Consider the following 22,041-nt stretch of genomic DNA (forward strand, 5'->3'; position numbering starts at 1 on the left):
TATATATATATATGTATATATATATATATGTATATGTATATATATATATATATATGTATATATATATCATCTAAACTCAAATGCTCATGAAAGAAAAAAAAAAAAATTTAGAGAATCAACATAAATAAAGTGATTTGCTTCGAGCTTACATCCTCTAATGCTTTCACAAAAAGTAGAGTGAGAGAGAGCAATTACAAAAATTTAAGAATATATTGTTTTGATTAAATTTTTCTTATTGAAAGTTATTTTCCTTCTTGTAATCAAACACTTGTAAATCAGGAATGGTGTAAGAATATTTAGGCTAGTTAGGATTGACTAGAAAACTAGAAGTGTTTAAAATACTTATAAACTAGGAGCGGTTAAACTCAAACTAGTCAAGATTGATTAAGGGATCAGGAGTGGTAACAAGACTTGTAATCAAAAGTGAGTTATACTCATTGTAATTTTGCTAAAATATTAGTGAAACCATTTTAAAAGTTCTTAAGGAAGAACTAGACATAACTTAAGTTAAGTGAACTGGTATAAAAATTGTATTTTAATGTTTTTCTTCTTTAAATGATTTGTTAAGTTTTCTATGTCATCGTCTAAAGCATACCCTTGTTTAGTAATCTCTTTGAAAACTCATCAGACACCTCTTGCAAAAATTTAGAAAAATACTATTCACCTTCCTCTCTTTCTAGTGTTTTCCTGTGTATTTCACTTTTTTTAGCTCAACGCTTGATGGATTAACATATTAGGATTTGTTTAACTTTTTTTTACTTAACTCGAAAAAGTATGGATATCAACAAACGTTTGTTTAACGTTTTTTAGCTCGATGCCAAATGTTAATGGTTCGTAATAAGTTATTTTGGTGTGTTTCTTCTCTTAATCACACTTGTAAGACTTCAACTTTTTACTAATTACTAATTTTGTCCTTCTATAAATATGGATCTTCAATCTCAACCTTACCGTCAACTTTTATTTCTTTGACATATCTTTCATCATTTTGCTATTCATCTTCTGCAATAATCTTCAACTTGGATTGATAAAACTTTACAGTTGACCTGGTCTAAGTCTATTTTTTTCATTCATAATACGATGATAATCATGTCAATCATCCTTTTCGTTTAACTTATCCATTTCTTTTATGTATTCCTTTTTCATATTTAATACAGTAATGTTGCTATATTTCATGTCAACTTTGTAGTCATACTCACAATACTTATATAAAGAGTCTTTTCAATGTCATTCTTGTCTCTCTGTTTTTTTTTTTTTTTTTTTAATTTTTGTGAAAAAAGTCCAAACATTTGAAACTTTTCATTTACTTGTGGTAGCACTTTTAATTAAGATGGACTGAGAGTTTCAAGATCACTAACCACAACCAAAAAATTACTCTTAGATTACTCCATATTCAAAAGTATGATTAAAATTCAAGGATAAACATTGATAGCTTATATGTGACACCGATAATTCTTCTCTTAAAAATTGTTTATTTTACCCGCTCATAATTTTATTAAAACTCAAACTTTACCAAACATTGATGTCAGCATAAATGAGTTTCTATACTTTTAATGAAAAGAATTTCTAAATATTATTGTACAAGGTGAATTATGTTATACAGAGAAAGGCACACGCAATTAATGGAGAATAACTGGTAGGGGAACTGGAAATAAAATCCAACTATTGTGGCCTCTGTCTACTTCTCAGATGGCAAAAATATTGAAACAGTGCCTCTGAATTGCCACTTCCTCACTCATTTTCTCACTTAATTTCTTAATCATTTTTAATAACATATTGTATTTTTCCTTACACATGTTTCTTAATTTATATATGATAAGTTTTGGCATGCAATAGTAATAATCTTTTTTCATGTACAGTCATAATGATCACTCTATTGCATGCATGCAAGCACATAAATTCCCTCTTCTTACCTCTGTCATCCAAAATTAATAGGAAAAAGTCTCTTTAACAACTTTTTTTTAACAATTTTTTGATAATGTATACGTGGCAGTCTGTGATTGGTCCGTTTCAAATATTTTTTTAAAATAAATTCAAACAGACCAATAGAATTGTGACACGTGTCCTGTTATAAAAAAATTATTAAAATATCATTGTCTAAATTAATATATAAATAAACTAAAGATGCACTCTCTCCCATAAACAATGATGTGGACATTGTGCATTCTCAGTTTGTTCTCAGCAGCCACAGACATGGTTGAAGGGCACCACCGTAGACTTCTTCAGGATGATGGAAATCATCATTTTCACATCAAAAGAGTTGACATTATTATCTACGGAATTCTCTCTGTTCTGTTTCTGGCTACTGTCTCCTTCTTCCTATGTAGCTTCCTTCGATGGCGTCGTTTAAGCTCCGAATTGAACACCACTGCCTCAACCTAAACACAGATGCAATGCTTCAAAATATAAGCATGCACATTCAATAAATATTTAGGACCACCATGTTATTGTTTTCATATGATTTTTCTTGTTAGTGTCAGTGCTTTTCTGATTATTTGGTCTAATGATAAAGATAACACTTGCATTCAATAAATTTTATATTACATGATATATTAAAGACATTTATATGTATGTTATCATCAGTGTCACATGTAAGTTTTTTTCTTAGTCTTCTTAGTTGTCTTTGATATTCTTCTTTAAGGGTTTCGTTGTCTTCATTACTCTATTTATTTTGAGTAAACTAAATAGGATATTATGATCCTTGAAAACGTATTGTTGAGCGATAAAAATGAATTGATGAATAACTTGAAAACATATTTGTGATAGTTCTCTAACAAAGGTTGAATGAGGTGGAAAAATCTTGTAAGAGAAGGAGACTTGTTGATAGAGAAAATGAGATGGAATGTTAGATTGATTGTGTATATTCAAACATTTGAGTTTAGTCCATACAAAGATTATAAAAAATAATCTTACCAAACTTAAATTATAAATAATAGAAGAAATATATTAATATTATAGATTTTGCAGATGTTGCAACTAAAAGGGAAGGATACCCTATTATATTAAAAATATTTTAAAATACTATTTAAAATAGTTTTTGTATTGTTAATTAAACAAAACCCTAAAGCCTGTTCCATCAATTATTTTGAATATGTTTCATTATTTTACTTTATTTAACGTATTTTCAAAAGAAGCATGAACGCTATACTTATGTGAAATACTCATTTCTGTAATGTATAATTTTTATGTTTTTATTTGTTTACCATTTATTTATTCACATTTGATATTGATTTATTAAAAATGATTTATTAACCTATTTGTGATGGGGTTGTATTCTTATTAAATGTCGATTTATTCATATTGATTATTGATTGATGTATTTCTAATTTTAGTTTGTTTTCTAAAATAATTGGAATGATGCTGTATTTTAGTGATGTAATAATTAGTTCTTTTTCTGTATGCGTTATATTTTTAATTAGTAAGTATAATTCTATTTTTTGAATTATTAGAAACTCAATTTCTTCATGTGTTATTTTCATCAATGTGTTAATTAATTTTATCGATTTCATCAATTAGATGGCAATGGTAATACATGAAAAAAAAAATACAACCTAACTGTATACAAATAAATTAATAACAAAATGAAATAAAAATGGAGTAAATAAAATGCATAAAAGTGTCAAAATAGTTTGTAATGTATATGTTTAATTATTTCATAACAAAGATGTAAAATGAATAACAAAAAAATATATATCCTTTTCAATTTATTCATTCTAAACCGTAATTCTTTCCAACCATGTGAATTATTAAAATATTTATACTATTTACAATTTGTTATTGCAAAGAAAACACTGTGAATAAAAGTTTGAAATATGAATTTCTGCTAAAACATAATGGTTTCACTACATGTCTAACTTTATATTTTTACAAAATTTACTTTTTATATTTTTTTCTACATGATTTATCCTTTGTAATTTTAGATTTTTTATTTATATTTTCTTTGTATTATTTAATCTGTATCTGTAAAGAGTCTACTCTTTTCATTTTTTTTATGTTTATAATTTTATATCATCTATTCTTCGTGTTTTTTTATCCTCTAATCTTTATAGAATTTACTCAACAACTTTTGTATTGTTCATCTTTACTTTTATTAAAAGTCTATTATTTATATTTTTATATATTATTTATTTCATTTAAAATTAAAGTTAAATTTTTAATTTTGATTAACTCAAAGTATAAAATAATTATACAGTATATTATTATTCTATATATATATATATATATATATTAAGTAATTAAAAAAATTATCATTATGTAAATAATCAAAATTATAATTTAATTTTATAAAACAAAATACTTACATCAAATCGTAATTATATTTCTATAAATTAAAATTAATATAATGAATATATTATTATTTTTTAAAATCTCGTTCCACGATAGTTAATTTATATGATGTCTGTACTGCAACATGTGGCAATGGCCAGACACCCACCCACTGTTTAGGCAACTTATTTGATTATATTTTATTTTATTGGCTAAGTATTTCTCACTGCCATGACCAGTATACCCAGCTTTAATTGACGAGGAATTTAACTGTTGGGTAAGATTTAGCAAGAAGATTCGACATTAATAAATATAAATTAAATTTTAAATTTTAAATTTTTAATTAATAATTTTTAAATTTTTTATATATTATTTTACTTTTTGTTTTTAATTAATATAAATTTAAAATTTAAAATTAAGATTTTTTTTTTGGAAAAGGGATGACAATGTATATTTATTTTTGTGGTCAGAATCTAATGGCAGAGGCACTGGAAACAAAAGCAGCATGCGTGTAATGAATACATTCAAAGCAACCTCTCTACTTAATGTGACTGCTTGCTGAGACAGCAACCACTCGTTTAAAAGTTATAATTTCATTGCTATAAGAAAAGGAAAAAAAAATAAAAATCTCTTTTTAACATTTTTTTTACAACTTTTTTACAACGCATATATGATAATTTATGATTGGTCCCGTTTCAAATATTTTTTTAAATATAAATTCAAACAGATCAATCAAATAATAACATGTATTATGTTGTCAAAAAATTGTTAAAAAAATTGTCAAAAAATATCATTGTCTATAAGAAAATTAATAACATTCATCGAGGAAGAAGAAGCTACTTATCTTTCTTTAGTTATCGTATACGCTTATGATAAATAACTATACGCTTATGATAATAAGTATATACGCGTATGATAATTGATAACTATACGCTTTTGATTTTCCTCCAGAAGAGATATGATCATATGGTAAAAAAAAACAAATAGATAAAAAGTTGTGCTATCTAATTTTTTATTCCTTTATTTTGGTGTCGTCAACCTTTTCAGTATTGTTGACGTAAAATGCTTCAATAAGGAGTTTAAAAATTTGAATAGAATGTGGACTGTGACAGTAGATTTCCATTATTGGTTAATCATATTTTGAAACACGATTAGTGGTTAATCTTCTTGTCTAATTTCTTGAATATGCCAGGTTTATGCTTGCTGCTCCCCACCATGCTGATTTATTATAATCTGATTAACAAAAAAAGGAACAAACACATCGTTGGTCTATGTTTAACCTTTCGCAATTTAATAATACATGAATTTTCAACTTGCACCTTCATGTCACCTTGTAAATCTTAAATAATTATTTCAATTACTATTTTAGAAACAAGAGTCAAATGAATGAAAGTTTTAAAAGTTTGCAAATAGCAGATCAGTAAACCTAGCATTCTTAATTTCATCTTCCCTTGAGACAAGCAACGTGGATCGATAAGCAAAATAATGTATAAAGTTTTAGTTGCAGAAAAATAAAGTATAAGGAAAATGAGGTGCATAGAAGAAATAGTGGTGAATGCACTAATATTGTGTTCTGTAGCTCTATAAATAACTCAAAAGCAGTGGGTAATCATGGTGTGTGGATAGTGGATAGCCCAATCCCACGGCTAATTAACACAAATTACATCCACTGGTCATTAGTGACAACAAATACCTAAATTTCCTTATTAAACAAAACTTTAACTACAATTATTTTATTTCATGTCTTATGGACTTTATGGTTATAATTGAACTCTCCAAATCCCCATTATTTTTGAGTTTATCAAGGAGAGGGTTCACTGGGAGATACAATACCAATAAGATTTGAGTCCAACCATATAAGAGATTGATACTACTCTGTATCCAGTCAATGGATTGATGAGTCTTTCCTTTATGTAGTGTTCTATTTTCTCATTTTTATCCAATGTGAGACTTAAACTCATATTTAGATTCGAGCAATTAGAAACTTTATGGATAATAAGTTCCATTCTTTTCCAACATAATTTTATGCCCAAAATTCAACATTGTTCGTTTTTATACAATCTTTTTTGTCAATTAAACCTGATCCAAAGTCCAAATCTTACATTTATAAAAAATTATTTTTATTTAAAATATAAAGGTTATATATAAATTATAATTGGTTTAATACTCTATTTTATCCCGTTCGAGTATGTCAATTGCGTCCTCACTTGATAAGAATTGTGTCAATAAAATCCTTTCCGTTAAATCCATACAAACGACAATAAATATTTTTTACTTTTCTTCTATTTTTCTGTGTTCTTTCAATTGTTTTTCACCTTCGTTTTCAAGAGATATATGTTATTATTAAACATACCAAAATACATAGGTATTATTTTTAATTTTTACTATGGAAATGAATTATAATAGTGTATTTATACTATAAAACTTTTCGTTTAGTACATTATACATTGAAATAAAAAGGGACATATATACAGATAAATACCCAGATTAAAAAAAGGCAAAAATACTAACAGAAGTGGATTAGTTCACCTTACGCATACAACTCATACCCTAGTCATAATCAAATTATCTAAAGGTTCACTTGGTCTCTGGGTGTTTATTTTAGTTAAATTAGCTTTCTATCGTTTTCAAAGGAATATATTTAACATTCATTACCAAAAATGAAATTTTTATCGATATTAAGTATAAGCTGAAATTGTGGAGATCAATTTGGTCGATTTAATATACCATAATATAAGTTTGTTCGTGTTGTTATTAGTTTTTAATATCATCAAAAACGTGTACGCAAGAAATTTATACTTTTATTATATACGTTTTTCTATATTCAAAGTATAAAAGCCAAAAAATGTTTTCATAATTGATAAAAAAGATAAACTAATATTGTCATTATAGCAACTGTTGAGTAAAGCCTTTATTTACTTAAATTGCTAAAAGATAAAGACCTAACCACTACCTAAAATAAAGTAGCTAGTTTCGAAACTAATAATAAACAGTGCCATATATAGCAAACTTGTAATTAATTAAATTAGCTACATCTTGACCATAAAAACATAGTTTTTTGAGAAAAATAATTAAAAGATAATTTTATAAAATTTATTGACATATATTAACATAAAAAATAGAAACAAAAACAATATAATTAACGAAATCTTCTAAATTGAATTTGTTCTGATATTATATATATATATATATTAAAATGAACCTGTTCAATATATACTTGGCATCAATATGTGGTTGAATTTTTGTGATGATCCGTTCTGAACTCCGATGCTTTAGTTGATGAACATGAATGTATCTGTAATCCAAACTTTAACCTAAAACATGTTACTATGAGATTTGAGTGCAAGAGTGTAGATGGTGATGGATGAAATGGATATGAACTAATGATATGGTGAATGTTGATGCAATGATAGTCCATAGTTTCATGATCATGGCGCGAGAACGTGACCTTAAAAAGGAATTGGAGCATGGCGATGGAAAAGGGACATGATCCATGAATGATTGGATCATCATGAGCTTCAACCCTGAAATCAGGTTTGGAATGATCTAAACTCAATCACAATTTTATAAGTTTAATATTTGAATTGGGAATCTTTTTTTTTTTTCTTTTACCTAGGAATCTATTCAACTATAGAACCAAAGCAGCTGGTTGTTTTATAATATAATGTTCTGTGAGGAGACAGTGATTATGTCCACCTCAAGCTGAGAAGGCTGAGAATAAGACAAAAGGTAGAAAGAAAAAGTAAAACATGTAATAAATTATATTAAATTATGTAAAGAAAAAGGAAAAAAAAAAGTTAATAATGAATGTGAAGTGGAGGAAAAAGCTAATGATAACTGTAGTTGTTTTTCTTCTATAAGGTGGGTCTGGAACAACTTCGTAGTGAGGAATAATCAAGTATTTTTTACGTTATTAAACCATGAAAAATGACTTTGAAGATTGGTGTAGAATTGTAGTACATAGTTATACCTGTGACTGCGTAGCCACTAGATGTTTAAAGTATCAATTCATGCATAAACTGTGTTTTCAAAGCGCAAAGGCACTTCAAAATTTTGTTTAAAGTATCATCAACTCATGCACAGATTCTGCTTTTACGTACCCTCTAGAGTTTCATCAAAAGAACTCTAGTTTTGCAAAACTTTTGCTGTCATGACCAATTCAAACCTTTTTTTTTTCCTATATGTAGGTAGAAAATCGATTTCGATAAATTTGATTATCTTACACAACGTGTTAAAGCATCTGAATAAGAATGATGGTGTCCCGACACAAAATAAAAAGTCAACAATGTTTACAGCACACAATTTACAAGACAAGACACTTGTTGTGTAGATTAATGAAAAATACTACATAATTAATTGTCATTACGACATGAAGCTTTGTTTTGGTTGAAAGGTCAATAATCTAAAACCATGAATCAATAACATGTCATTTATCTTGTAAAGTATTTTACATACGAAAAACCCCACGTGGAGCCGTGGACAACCGTCTATGCGCGCCCATGTTTATCAGCCGCTATCTTCAATCACACTCGTGACCGCATTTACAACCCAAGTCCAACTCAACCATACCAAGCAAAATTCATAAAATAATCCCACAAAATAACATCAAGATGTGACACAATTTTTGTCCCAACCATCTACATTCAATTAACATTATTATTTTTTTTTATATATGTGCTTTTTAAATCCAGAATTCAGGGGAAAAAAATAGAAAGAGTTTACCTCATAATGATTATTTTTTACTAAAAAGATAATAAAGGTATATTATTAGTATTTTTTCTATTTAATTTTCGAATGTGACAGCCCTTGGTGGTGTATATAAGGGAGTGCGTCCACCCTGTGCGGGAAATTGAAGAACCTTATACCTCTCTCACTCTTAATTTCGATCCTTAAGTCTTTTTCATAACCGTCATTTTTGTTATATGCAAGCCATAGCCACAGCATAAACCCTTTCTTTCTTCCCGTGATGAATCTACATCCATCTCTGTTATCTCCCGTGACCTATTAACTAACTTCCATTTCCAGCATTTGTGGCCTTCGTCAACCGCCTCGTCACCTTCATCGCAACCATATACATACATACACTACAACATGACGTCGTAGATCAATTAGGAAATGTAAACCGTTAGTTCAAAGCCAAATTGACATCTCTGGATAATAATAATAGTATAGCAGTTGCCTGAGAGTTTCTTTTCCCTTTTTTTTTTCTTTTGAAAATGACGGGGAAGAAGAATGTGAAGGCGGCGTCAAAGGAAGGGGAAGAGGAAGGGAAGCAAACGACGTCATCTTCGACTCCGCTTTCTCATTCGCGGTCGTTGTCTTCGTCGTCGTCGTCGTCTTCCGATGAGAAAGAGTACGAGGTGCAGGACCTGCGGGACCGATTGAAATCTTCGAGAGGGAGCCGGTTCAATCTGATAGAGAATGAGTTGGGACTCAACTCAAGATGGAGCAAGTTCAGTCGCCAAGCTCTTTTCCATGGAATCTGTGGCTTCTCCGAGGACTTCGTCATTCATCCTGATAACAGGTTCCGTTTGCTTCAACTTCCTCTCTTTCTTCCTTTTAATCAGGATTAGGTTAATTTATGAATGATTTACTGGTCATTGATGTTTATGGATTTAATCATGACAATCATTGTTTATTTATTACTCCCTCCCTCCCTCAGAAAATAATAATAAATAAAACATTTTTTTCCTAATTTCACTAAATTAATTACTGCTTTTTATTTAACTTTGTTTTTTTCACTTTAACGCGATAAATATATGTTTAAATTATTTTAAGAGTGTTATGAAAATGAAAGGTATACTAAACATAATAATACATTTGTTTTTGAACTTTTAAAAAGACAGAAAGAAAGAAATAAAAACTTTTATAGAAATATAGGAAGTAATACTATTTTTATTCAGACACAAACTTTTAAATAAAAAATTACAGGAATTAAATAAATATTTCAGTTGTAAGTTTAATTGAACTATTAATATTTTTCCTTATCGTTTGGTGATGATATTTAATTTTTGAGATTTTTTATCCTTATCATTTTAAAAAATGTATGTGTGTATACCATATCTTAATATAACTTAAAAGGTATAAAAGTTGATAAATTTTAAGATATATGTTAATTTATATTTTAATAGTTTATATTAATGGTAATATAAAACATATAGTATATTTTTCTAATTTTAGTGTTCTAATGTTAATTTATTTACTAACTTTATATTTGATATTTAAGAAAATAAAGTTAGCTGTGTTGCGACATTTATATGAACCTGAGACTCTATTATATTAATTTTTTTTATAAGTAATAATTATTTATGAAAAATAAAATATTTCTTCCCTTAGTATGTCCATAAAATAAAAAATAAAATTTTGGAAAATTAATATGACCTAAATTTTAAAAATTAAATCATGCATGAATTAAATTTTACTTTTCAGAGTTAAATTAATCTTTTCTTCTAAAAGAGAATTTTATGTAAACATACTCTTTATATTTTAAATATTTTTGATAAATGCTAGATGTTTAAGAGATGCAAATAAAACTAAGAAATTAACTTAGTAATAAAATATAAAGTGCAATAATAGCTGCATTAGTAAAATCAAAATATAAGTGCTGAGTTAAAGACATAAAATGTTAAGAAATAGATACGGTACGGGCTTCAACAGATGGGTAGGCTTGAATCTTGTTGGTAAATGATTCCATCAATTTGATCAGTCAGCAGTGATCTATTTAGAGAGTGTAGGGTATGGTGGTTGTGTTGAAAGAGAACATGTGAGATGTATTTAGGTTCGATTAGATGGAGGCAAGTTTGAAATGAAGGTTCATTTCTCTCCCGCCACACGCGGCATGTGCTGGCTGGGTCCGTAATTCATGTGATTTTGCTTAGTTGTCCCATCTTATCACAATCATCTACTTCATTAGTCATAGTTTCCATTTTTTATATTTTTTATAAAATATTTTTATATAGTTTTCAATTTTATTAATTTCTCATCAAGCTGTGGGCATCAAGTGACTCACATTTTACACTTGGACGGGCTATATTCTTTAGAGGCTCACCTGGGTACAACCCCAATATTAAAATGATTTTTTTCACCTTTTTTTTTTCTTAAGAATAGTATTTCTTGACTGTATAAGAATATATATTAATTTTTCATTTAATATATATGTACATATAGTTAACGTAATTTATTAAAATAATATACTGTCAAATTATAGACTGTCAACAAAATTTTCAATTCAATTTAGAAGGGAATAATAATCAACTGTCATTTTTGACATCTACACATTTCAGGTTAACACTGACTTGACACTCATGCTATTTAATTATTTGTCATATTTTGATATCTCAGTTTTGTCTCCACCAGACATAGTTTAAATATTTGAAAACAAAACTATTTAGTAAGCAAATTTGATGGATATATATAGGAGTGGGTTTTGGTTTGGTGCGGGAATCCGGAAGGAGAGCTAAATAAGGCCGATCTTTTGTCCTGAGAGAGAAGTTTCCTAAGCTTTATAGAACTACTCAAAAGTCAAGCTGTGAGAATATTTGGCAAGTTCAAAATAAACTTTCTAGCAAAATTAATCACGTTAGAAAATTGCTTAAGAATATTGATGAGATTTGAAATTATTAATAAGAAAAAAAGATTTTGAAGCTAGAAGTAATCAGATATTAGAGTCTCACTTTTCATCTTTTGAGCAAGATAGCTCGCTTGCGCGAATGAATTAAAGTAATTAAGTATTACTGATACTGGTAACCGAACTACTTGATGAACTTGTTTCATATTTTTGATACACATTTCTTTGTTGGATAATAGAGTGTGCTCTCTTACTTAAGACAATTACTGATTGTAGTGTAAGACTAAATTGTTTGATGCTTATGGTGATGGGCACTGTAGGTGGTACCGGGCATGGACAAAATTCATATTGCTATGGGCAGTGTATTCATCCTTCTTCACCCCAATGGAGTTTGGATTTTTTCGTGGCTTGCCTGAGAATCTCTTTATTCTGGACATCATTGGACAACTAGCTTTTCTCGTCGATATTTTCTTGCAATTTTTTGTTGCTTACAGAGACAGCCAGACCTATCGTATGGTCTACAAGCGAACACCTATAGCTCTGCGGTAAACTTTTACTTCTTTTTTCTTCTCTTTGATGATGTTCTTCTTCATGTCATGATTACCGATGCTGTATATGATTATTATCTAACATCAGTTTCTACTGTGCTCCTGTATAACTATGGCTTTGGTCTTTGAGAAAATCCGCAATTGGTTATAAATATCTTATTTGTGGGTGACATTTTTTTGATTGATTTATGTCTTACTTGTTTCTCTTCATGTAGGTATCTAAAATCTGACTTCATATTTGATCTTCTTGGGTGTATGCCATGGGACGTCATCTTCAAGGTTATGCTTCTTCCAGATAAACCCAAATTTCTTGAGTATCTATATTACTTATCTAGAATTGTTTTGGTCAATAGTGTGACACTCTCTAACAATTCATTTGATCCACCAGCAAAGTCTGTAATCACATCGCTTATGTTAGTGTTTTATGATGCATGTATACATTTCGTGGTAGTTTTTCAGGGGTTCTAGCATATTTTTCGGTTTGCAATTGTTAAAAAGGATACTTTACCTTCATTTTACTTGTCCTTAACTTCCATGTAACTTTCATTTTACACTGTCTGTTAACCGTTCTTAGGATTTGCCAGCTATTGGTTAAACCGGGAAAAGACACAAGTTGTCAGTTATTAAAACTCCTAAGTATCCTGACATTTTGTCTCAATACTAGAAATTGAAAAGACAAATAGCCTTTTCTCTTTTAGCTTTTTGTTTTTTTCATGGTAATGGAACTTTGGTACTTCCGAATATTTGATTTGTCTTTTGAAACGTAATAAAGGTAGTTTGTCCCTCATGGCAACGGTACACGAATCATTGCCCTTTACTTGTGTTTCTGTTTTGTATCTAACCGCTTTGCAAGTCAATTACGTTGATGGAATTCAGAATGCTCCTCCTCACTTCACAAGTTTTGGGACTTAAGTGTATATTTAGTCATGTTTACATCACTTTGCTGCAGAAGAAGTTATGAACCCTGTTATTAAATGTGAGCTGGTATAACTCACTGTGCAACTTAGCTAAGACACGAGACTAATATTGGCTGGTTTTAGACGTTAACAGTACAGAAAATGGCACTTGATATACTAAAATGTTAACAGACTAGCATAACTTTTTATTGACAGGCTTCTGGACGAAGAGAGGCAGTGAGGTACCTTTTGTGGATCAGATTATACCGGGTGCGGAAAGTCGAAGATTTTTTCCACAAGTTGGAGAAGGACATACGTGTAAATTACATTACTACCAGGATTGTGAAACTGATAGTAGTCGAACTCTACTGCACCCATACAGCAGCCTGCATTTTCTACTATTTGGCTACTACTCTACCGGAATCACAAGAAGGCTACACATGGATAGGAAGTTTAAAATTGGGTGACTATAGTTATTCACATTTCAGAGAAATTGATCTTTGGATGCGCTACACAACATCTCTGTATTTCGCTATTGTTACTATGGCAACCGTTGGTACGCTTCTTTTATGTTCTTCATTCAGCAAAATCGGTTCAGTTTGTTGTTCTTTATTAGTTATTGTAATTCTGCCTATGTCATGGTATCTGGTCAAAGTTAACATAACCAGTCCAACTCGGAGTGAAGCGGAGGGTTGTGTTTAGGCAATTGATATTAAAATTCAAATTTTGAAAAATCCCTGAGACATTGGTGATCAATGAGTCTTTTTCTGCACCCTTTCTAGTTGTACAAAAATAGAACTAAACACGCTGAAGGAGAAACAATTAGAAAAGAATCTTATCCAATTAAATAGATTTAGTGATAAATTGGTATGTTAGGACTCTTTCTAACTGTATAAAAATAGAACAAACAAACAGAGGAAGAAACAATTAAAAAGAGATCTTATCCAGTTAAATAGATTTAGTGATAATTTCGTATGTTAGAGTCCAATTGGACGGTTCAATCACTGTAACAACAACCCTTGCTAGCAGGATAAGGTGGTCAATGTTGTTGTTGGTCGTAAACCATAGAATTCTACTGATAAACTTGTCAAGGTTGCTTGATGGTTGTTGCTTTTGAAAATAAAGCCACAGAACCTCAACAGTTGTCACCGGTCAAATGTATAAAGCACCCGAAGTTGTTACCTCAAAAGTACCTGTGGTGCTATGAGATTACTGAACTGGTGAACCGTAGCTAATATCTGCTATCGCTATTACCTTTTCTGCATCTGCTGAAGCTTTTATAGGCTGGTAATGAATAGATATGGACGGACAATAGTCAGAAACTCTTTTGTGTCCCTGGATATCCCTGGATACTTGTAAGCAAAAGTTCATCAACACATTTTGCTTTCAAGGATCTCAACAAAATCCTCCTCCACCCTAGCTTAAGGCATATCTTATAGAGGTTTCTTTCTCCTAGTAACGCGACAAAAGCATCCCTCTACTCTATCCCCACTTCTTGAAATAGAGTAATCCTTGATTAAAAGAAAGTTCTTAGAAAGCTTCCCAAATTCTTCCTTTTTTCTTAAAAAAAATTCCTTCTAGTTTTGAAGAAAGACAACATTTCAAATCTGTAGAGTAAATTTGCAAGTATAAAGCTGTCAGCAATTCGGAAAAACAAAGGATATTACAAAGATAAAACCATTCAATACTTTTTCTCCGCATCAGTTGCTAGAATCTTTAGGAGTGGCTTTTGCTTACAGTTTGAGTGACATCTCGATAAGAAACAAATAGTCTCCTTAATTCATGGAATGTCCAGCACCATAAGTAATATTTGAAGTACTTTTAGACTTGTCTGTGGTAATAGCTAGTTTCCCAAGTAGGGGGCTACTGTATGTAGTCGTTAGCTTACATTGTTTTAGCATAACTTCATAAAAACATGTTTGTGATATCTTAAAACATTGGAGGGTTGACTCCAATAAAAATAAAGCAGAAAAATTATCTGAATTTTATTTAATACAGAATAATTTGATTTGAAGTTTTTCTCTCAATTTTGTGACGAAGGAATTAATAAATTTCAAAATCTTACCAAATCAGTTTTGAGATTCAATGAAAAATCAGCTATTAAGTTTTAGTTGAAAGGTTGTTCAGGGATTTCAAATAAATCAATCAAAACAAGCTTATTTAAATAAATCAAATTAAACAAATGTCAAGAAATTTCAGCAAATAAATTACAATTAATAGGTGACCTTGTGCTCACCTCATGACTCCATTGCGATCAATTACAAGGTGCTTAATCAGTTTCCGATGAGGATAAGTTATTAATAAAGTTGATTAGTACTTCGTACCAATGTCTTGGTGCCTTAAATCAATTATAAATTGTAAAGGTAATTTAAATACATGCAATCTATTCAAACTAGAAAACAAAATTTTCACTTGTTCAAAAACATTACACTCATCACCAAATCTAAAAGGACTAACAATTTTAAATGGTTATAAATTCTAGAGCAAAGAATTTTTGCATAGATATCTGGAGATTTTTTTCAAAATGTATATTATCATTTTAAATTTCCCTGAATGAATCATGTTTGTGACCATTTCTTCCACAGGCTATGGAGATATACATGCAGTAAATTTGAGGGAGATGATATTCATAATGATATACGTTTCATTTGATATGATTCTCGGTGCCTATTTGATTGGTAACATGACAGCTTTGATAGTCAAGGGGTCAAAGACTGAAAAGTTTAGAGACAAGATGACAGACCTATTGAAATATATGAATAGAAATAGGCTTGGAAGGGATATCCGTGAACAAATTAAGGGCCATGTACGCTTACAGTATGAGAGTAGCTACACTGAGGCTGCTGTCATTCAGGATATCCCTATTTCTATTCGAGCTAAGGTAATAAGAGAAAAAAATGACTTTGAACCTCATATGTGGTCAATTATGGATGTCACCCTAGTAATTATGGTCATTTGTTTCAACACCTTGCAATTTTATAGTTTTCCCACCTGCTTCTATAAGTTTTTTTGACATTTCTTCACATTTTGTCTTGTTTTTATGCATCAACTCCTTACTTTTTGTCTGTTTAGATATTATTGTTGTTAAAGTTATGATAACTGTACTAGTATACAAGTATGGTAGCGTGTAAGGAAGGAAAATGTACAATAGATGTATAAAATACTATTTGAAATGTCAGTTTAGTGTTGAAAGTAACAGTTTAGTGCAAAATGATTTATCATTTCATCAAGTTCTTAATTAATAATGTACGTTGGAAACATCTGCAGACAACTTTTTCCCAGCACAGATGGTATAAGATTTTAGGCTATAAGTGACTGGCACGCTATATTGAACCTCTTTCCTGCTATTCAGTTATGAATTATGATAAATGAAAGTGTGATTATTCTATATTCCTTTTTCAGTGAACGTGAATTCAGAAAATTAATAGGGATCCTAATGTAGTGTTGGACAGATTCACTTTTCAAGTTGCTTGCTCTACATTTTAATCTATTCATTTCCTTCCCTTTTTTTTTTCTTTTGCAACATATTTTATGTTTATTTCTTTTGACTCAACTCTGTCCCTGCAAATTTTCTGCTGGAGTTGTAGGCCACTTTTGTGTCAGTGTGCTGTTTAGAAATTTTTGGCATTTGTAAGTATTTTTGCTGTGTAGTTTAAAGAATATGAATTTAGACATTTACATTTTTAATTCTATTTTGTTCATTTTTTGAAGCACTGGTTGCTTATACATAAAATAAAGAGATTATTATTCGTAAGTCTCGTAATATGATAACGCAGTTAGTACTAGCTTTGAATCATGCCTTTAGAGAAGGACATATTTTATTATTTCCGTCATTTTGATCTCGGATGATGTAATGATCTGGTTACCTTTTGCAGATATCCCAAACGTTATACTTGCCATACATCGAGCAGGTTTCTCTTTTTAAAGGATGCTCTGCAGAATTCATCAACCAGATTGTAAGTAACGTTATGGAATTAATATTATCTGTATTTTTTGCGTAGAGTTCTCTTTTCCCCTTTGTACTTTTATCTATAATCTACAAATTAAAACGAAAACTGATANAATCAGCCNTTTCCCGCTCTTTTTTATTTGGCAAGTAATTTTTTTGTTATATAGACTTTTAGCACTGGAACATGTTTGTTCTCAAGCCATTAGTTCTTCTGGTAAACTGGATATTATTATCTGTGTTTTAAGTTTTTTGTAGATTCCAGTTACTTTTTTCTCTGCAATCTATGTAATCAACAACAATTTCATCCTTGAAGGACTTGATTGAACGAGAATACTAACTGCACAAAATATATATAATTGACTGAAATAATCATATTTACTAGGATTTTTGTTATGACCAGAGATGTACCTATAATGAGAGTGTTTTTTATCGTCCATTGTTGAAGTGATTATAGTTTATGCTCTTCTGATCTTTCAGGTTATTAGGATCCATGAGGAGTTCTTTCTTCCTGGGGAAGTTATAATGCAACAAGGAAATGTTGTAGATCAACTATATTTTGTCTGTCATGGGGTGCTGGTATGATTTTATATTTCCACATTCACTTCTACAATTGCTCAATTGTTATATTTTCTTCTGTTGAGGTTTCTGAAATTTTTTTTATATAGTCATGCTGATATGCATATCGTTTTCTTACTTTGTATTGCATCACTTTAAGAAAGTATTGGCATTAACAAAGGGCTCGAGAATCTTATAAATTTTCCACAAGACAAAATATTCATGTGCAAAGTAGTGTATGATACAGGAAGCTTCTTAGAATTTTAGAACTGATTCATAAAGAACATTCTAGACACAAATTTCATTTTTTTGGTTTTTGAGTGCCCAGAGCTGTTTCAATGCAGGAGGAAGTAGGCACAGCTGAAGATGGATCTGAAGAAACTGTTTCACTTCTGCAGCGTCACAGTTCATTTGGAGAAATATCTATTCTTTGCAACATTCCTCAACCATATACTGTCCGAGTTTGTGAACTGTGTAGACTCTTGCGACTTGATAAACAAACATTTACAAATATCCTAGACATATACTTTTATGATGGAAGGAAAGTATTAAACAACCTTCTAGAGGTAATAATTTCATATATGCTATGTCTCGCATCCTCCTCCCTTTAGTACTTTCTGACTTTGACATGAAGAAAAAATACCGTATTCTGCTCTCTAGTCCAACGAGCAATGGATGTATCAACTTACACATTGAAGATTGTGGTTTACTAATTTCTCATCACGAGACACCTAATTTGTTTTCTTATTTTATAGGGAAAAGAGTCTTTTCGAGGTAAGCAGTTGGAGTCAGACATCACACTTCATATTGGAAAACAAGAAGCTGAGCTTGCTTTGAAGGTCAATAGTGCAGCTTTTCATGGGGATCTACATCAGCTCAAAGGCTTAATTCGAGCTGGGGCTGATCCCAACAAAACAGATTATGATGGAAGGTCACCACTGGTAAAGACCTTGCAACTTCTTATCATGTCTTACAATTTTTTTTTGCTTTCTCTTCATCTATGATGTTTCTGGCAAATAATAACTTAGCAACATGTGGATTCTGTAACAAGAAATACTTTCCTGATATGAACCCCGTTTTGTTTTTCCGACAGCATCTTGCAGCGTCCAGAGGACATGAAGATATCACATTTTTCCTTATTCAAGAACGTGTAGATGTCAATATTAAAGGTAATTGTCTAACTTACTCAATTTCTACCAGTAATTACTTAGATTTTGGCTGAAGAACTGACACAGGCATCCCTATTTGTTAATTTTATAGATAATTTCGGCAACACGCCCTTACTTGAAGCAGTTAAGAATGGAAATGATCGGGTTGCTTCTTTACTTGTTAAAGAAGGGGCCTCCATGAAGATCGAAAATGCTGGTAGTTTTTTGAATACAGCAGTTGCAAGGGGAGATTCAGATTATCTTAAAAGACTTTTATCCAATGGCATGGATCCTAACTCAAAAGATTATGATTACCGAAGCCCTCTTCACATAGCTGCAGCTGAAGGTTTATACTTCATGGCAAAGTTGCTATTAGAAGCAGGAGCTAGTGTTTTTAGCAAAGACAGGTATCATTCATCACTCTTTTTGCAGGTTCATGATGCCAGGGAACCTTTTCATTCTTTTTTTTCATTAGATAAACAAAATGGACCGTGCTTTTTCAAGGCTGGTCTAGTTCACTAATGCGCTGGGCTTTAGTTTTACACGGGTGCATGCATCTCTGTAATAGTGTAGACATGTAACTCCACAATAGAATAAGTTAGTTTCTTTATTCACACCATTAGCATAAACAAGATGGAATAAATTCAACAGAGACCTCTATTAGCAGTAAATATATATTTCAGTCTTTCCTTTTTCTGTCATGTTTCCCTAATTTCAAGTCTTACACAATAATATAGTTTTTGTACTTTTTTTTCCCTTTCATGATTTTGCCAAAATAGCATAACAAAGAGTTTCCTTCATTTTCATTTTATTACAAACAGATGGGGAAATACCCCGCTTGATGAAGCCCGGATGTGTGGAAATAAGAATCTGATCAAGTTGCTTGAAGATGCAAAATCTGCTCAACTGTTAGAATTCCCGTATTCCTCCCAAGAATTTACAGGTACTGACATATTGTGTTACCTTTTTAGTTTTCCTAAGAGGTGGATAGGAAGTATGGTAGAACAGGCTTCTTAGCAATTTTGATCAATTAATTCTTCCATCCTAAAGTGATAATGCCTTAAGAATTTTATAACATCTACCGGAATTATTATTATGTAGCCTAACATATTACCAATTTTTACACTTTTTCTCTTAATTCTCTGCTTAGTTTTCTTTGTTAAATTTATATTTTGGGGTTAACTTTATTATAGTTCCTTAAATTTTTTGTCTCTTAATCATTGTTCCTTACCATCATTGTCTCTCAACCATAATGTTTAAGAAAAATAATTACATGAATGTTGTGCATCTAGTTCTACCTCTTCCATGAAGAGCTAGCAGACTAAAACATTATTGTTCCAATTGATGTGCATTTATTTTTGTTGTTCTGCCTGACCATCTCTAATTTTTGAAGACACTAGATCACCCTTAATTTCATCTATCTTTTTCAGATAAAATGCACCCAAAGAAGTGCACAGTCTTCCCTTTCCACCCGTGGGATCCGAAAGATAATAGAAGACATGGAATTGTACTATGGATTCCACACTCCATCGAAGAGCTAATCAAATCAGCGGCAGAACAAATAGAATTTTCTGGGGATTCTTGTATTTTATCAGAAGATGGTGGTAAAATTACTGATGTGGACATGATTAAGGATGGTCAGAAGCTGTACTTAGTCCATGAAACACAATAATGCCTCTATATAATGGCTCTTTATAACCATATCACAAAGTGCCTCGTAATGTGTTGTGCGTTCTAGAAATTAGCACATAATTCGATCTTATTAACCGCACAATAAGTGTTTATACTGTCAAAATACAGACGAGTGATTTAGATCAAATAATGTGCATGTGCTTTAGTGGTACAATTCTAAGCAGTTCGTGCTGATGAAGTGCTCTATAGTTGTTAGTTGTGTAGCACACGTCAGAGTTCTGCTGGAATATATCAAAGATTAAAGTGTTATTGTACTATTCGGTCCCTCCTATATATAGTATACATATAAATAGTAACTCCTCAGCAATTGAGATTTAGAATTTGGTAGAGTTTTGGTAACGTTAAAAAAATGAATACATTAATTAAAAAATGGAAGCATTCAATAACTTTTCTTTAAATAACTTATCGCGTTCTATAAAATCAAACGTTGATTAAAAAATCTGACCAACTCCTCATCGTTACGCGTTTAGTCTTGACCGAGTTTTTAAATGTTTTAGTTAACTTCATGCGTACGATGTTAAACCCAAAGCTTGTGACACGGACTAAATCATTGTCTACTTAATTAAACTCTTCTGGATTTGATTTAAAACCACATGTTTCTTTGTTTTTCTTGTCGTATTAACACTATTGATTTAAAACCCAAAGCTTGTCGTATTGGCTCGAGATGTTTCTTCTGTTTTCAAGCTGATAAGACTGGATGAAAATGAAATTCAGCAGCATTGAAATCAATCGGATGCAAGCATACATGCATACCTGTCAGAAATGTTATACTGGATTTTGAAAGCTGTGGTGTTGATGAATAATGGTGAATAAGTCTGACAGGAAAGTTAATCACGGACACAAATGTCCCACCAAGTCATGCTCCAGTCTCACCTCAGCAAGACAGGAACAAACTAAGTTCAGGAAATCAAATCAGTGTTCCCAACAACACCATCCTCAATTTACGGACATAGCCAAAATCAGTTGTCTCTGAAATTAATTTTCAGCTTTCTCTTTATCATCACTATGAAGAATAAATTATTCTGTATTATACATTCATCATTCAGAATACCAATGTTTGAGTTACATTTTACAACTTTCGTTCGCTGCTTCTCTTCTCTCAGTCAGTGCAACTTTCGCTTGTTTCTGGACTTCCACCAGCAAGTACTAGATTTTCTTATACACCAGAAGTCAACAATAGCAACCCTAATAATCAACTAACACAATACAAGAAGCTCTCGCACAACATCAACTTAGAAAATTAAACATGACACCTAAAAAAAAAAAACTATCAATAACTCCATAGCACACCACCTAAACTGTAATCGAAGATCCCCTTAACATATGTGTTGAATTTGGCGAAAGTGCTTCTGGGCTGCCACGTTAGCAGTGACTGATGCATCATCGTCTTTCTTCTTGTTCAACTCACTTTCCTCGGACACTA

The 22,041-nt window shown here is 30.8% G+C and overlaps 1 protein-coding gene across 1 annotated transcript; it reads left to right on the forward strand.

Moving 5' to 3' along the window:
* Positions 1 to 9,082: 9,082 nt before the first annotated feature.
* LOC106765054 (potassium channel SKOR) lies at positions 9,083 to 20,796 on the forward strand. The gene is made up of 13 exons (XM_014649542.2): positions 9,083 to 9,787; positions 12,151 to 12,375; positions 12,594 to 12,657; positions 13,491 to 13,830; positions 15,860 to 16,155; positions 17,150 to 17,230; positions 17,701 to 17,799; positions 18,123 to 18,344; positions 18,534 to 18,719; positions 18,872 to 18,947; positions 19,039 to 19,333; positions 19,748 to 19,869; positions 20,357 to 20,796. Exons 1-13 carry the CDS (start codon positions 9,480 to 9,482, stop codon positions 20,596 to 20,598), a joined length of 2,556 nt encoding a protein of 851 aa, XP_014505028.1. The 5' UTR covers positions 9,083 to 9,479; the 3' UTR covers positions 20,599 to 20,796.
* The last annotated feature ends 1,245 nt before the right edge of the window (positions 20,797 to 22,041 follow it).

The sequence above is a fragment of the Vigna radiata genome, chromosome 6, assembly GCF_000741045.1.
Source record: "Vigna radiata var. radiata cultivar VC1973A chromosome 6, Vradiata_ver6, whole genome shotgun sequence".
Taxonomy (NCBI): domain Eukaryota; kingdom Viridiplantae; phylum Streptophyta; class Magnoliopsida; order Fabales; family Fabaceae; genus Vigna; species Vigna radiata.

Excerpts from the sequence above, each read along its gene's own strand:
- LOC106765054 (XM_014649542.2), top strand. The coding sequence starts at position 9,480 with ATGACGGGGAAGAAGAATGTGAAGGCGGCGTCAAAGGAAGGGGAAGAG. Across the intron at positions 17,800-18,122 it reads TTGTCTGTCATGGGGTGCTG|GAGGAAGTAGGCACAGCTGA; the intron begins GTATGATTTTAT and ends GTTTCAATGCAG. Across the intron at positions 19,334-19,747 it reads AGTGTTTTTAGCAAAGACAG|ATGGGGAAATACCCCGCTTG; the intron begins GTATCATTCATC and ends TATTACAAACAG.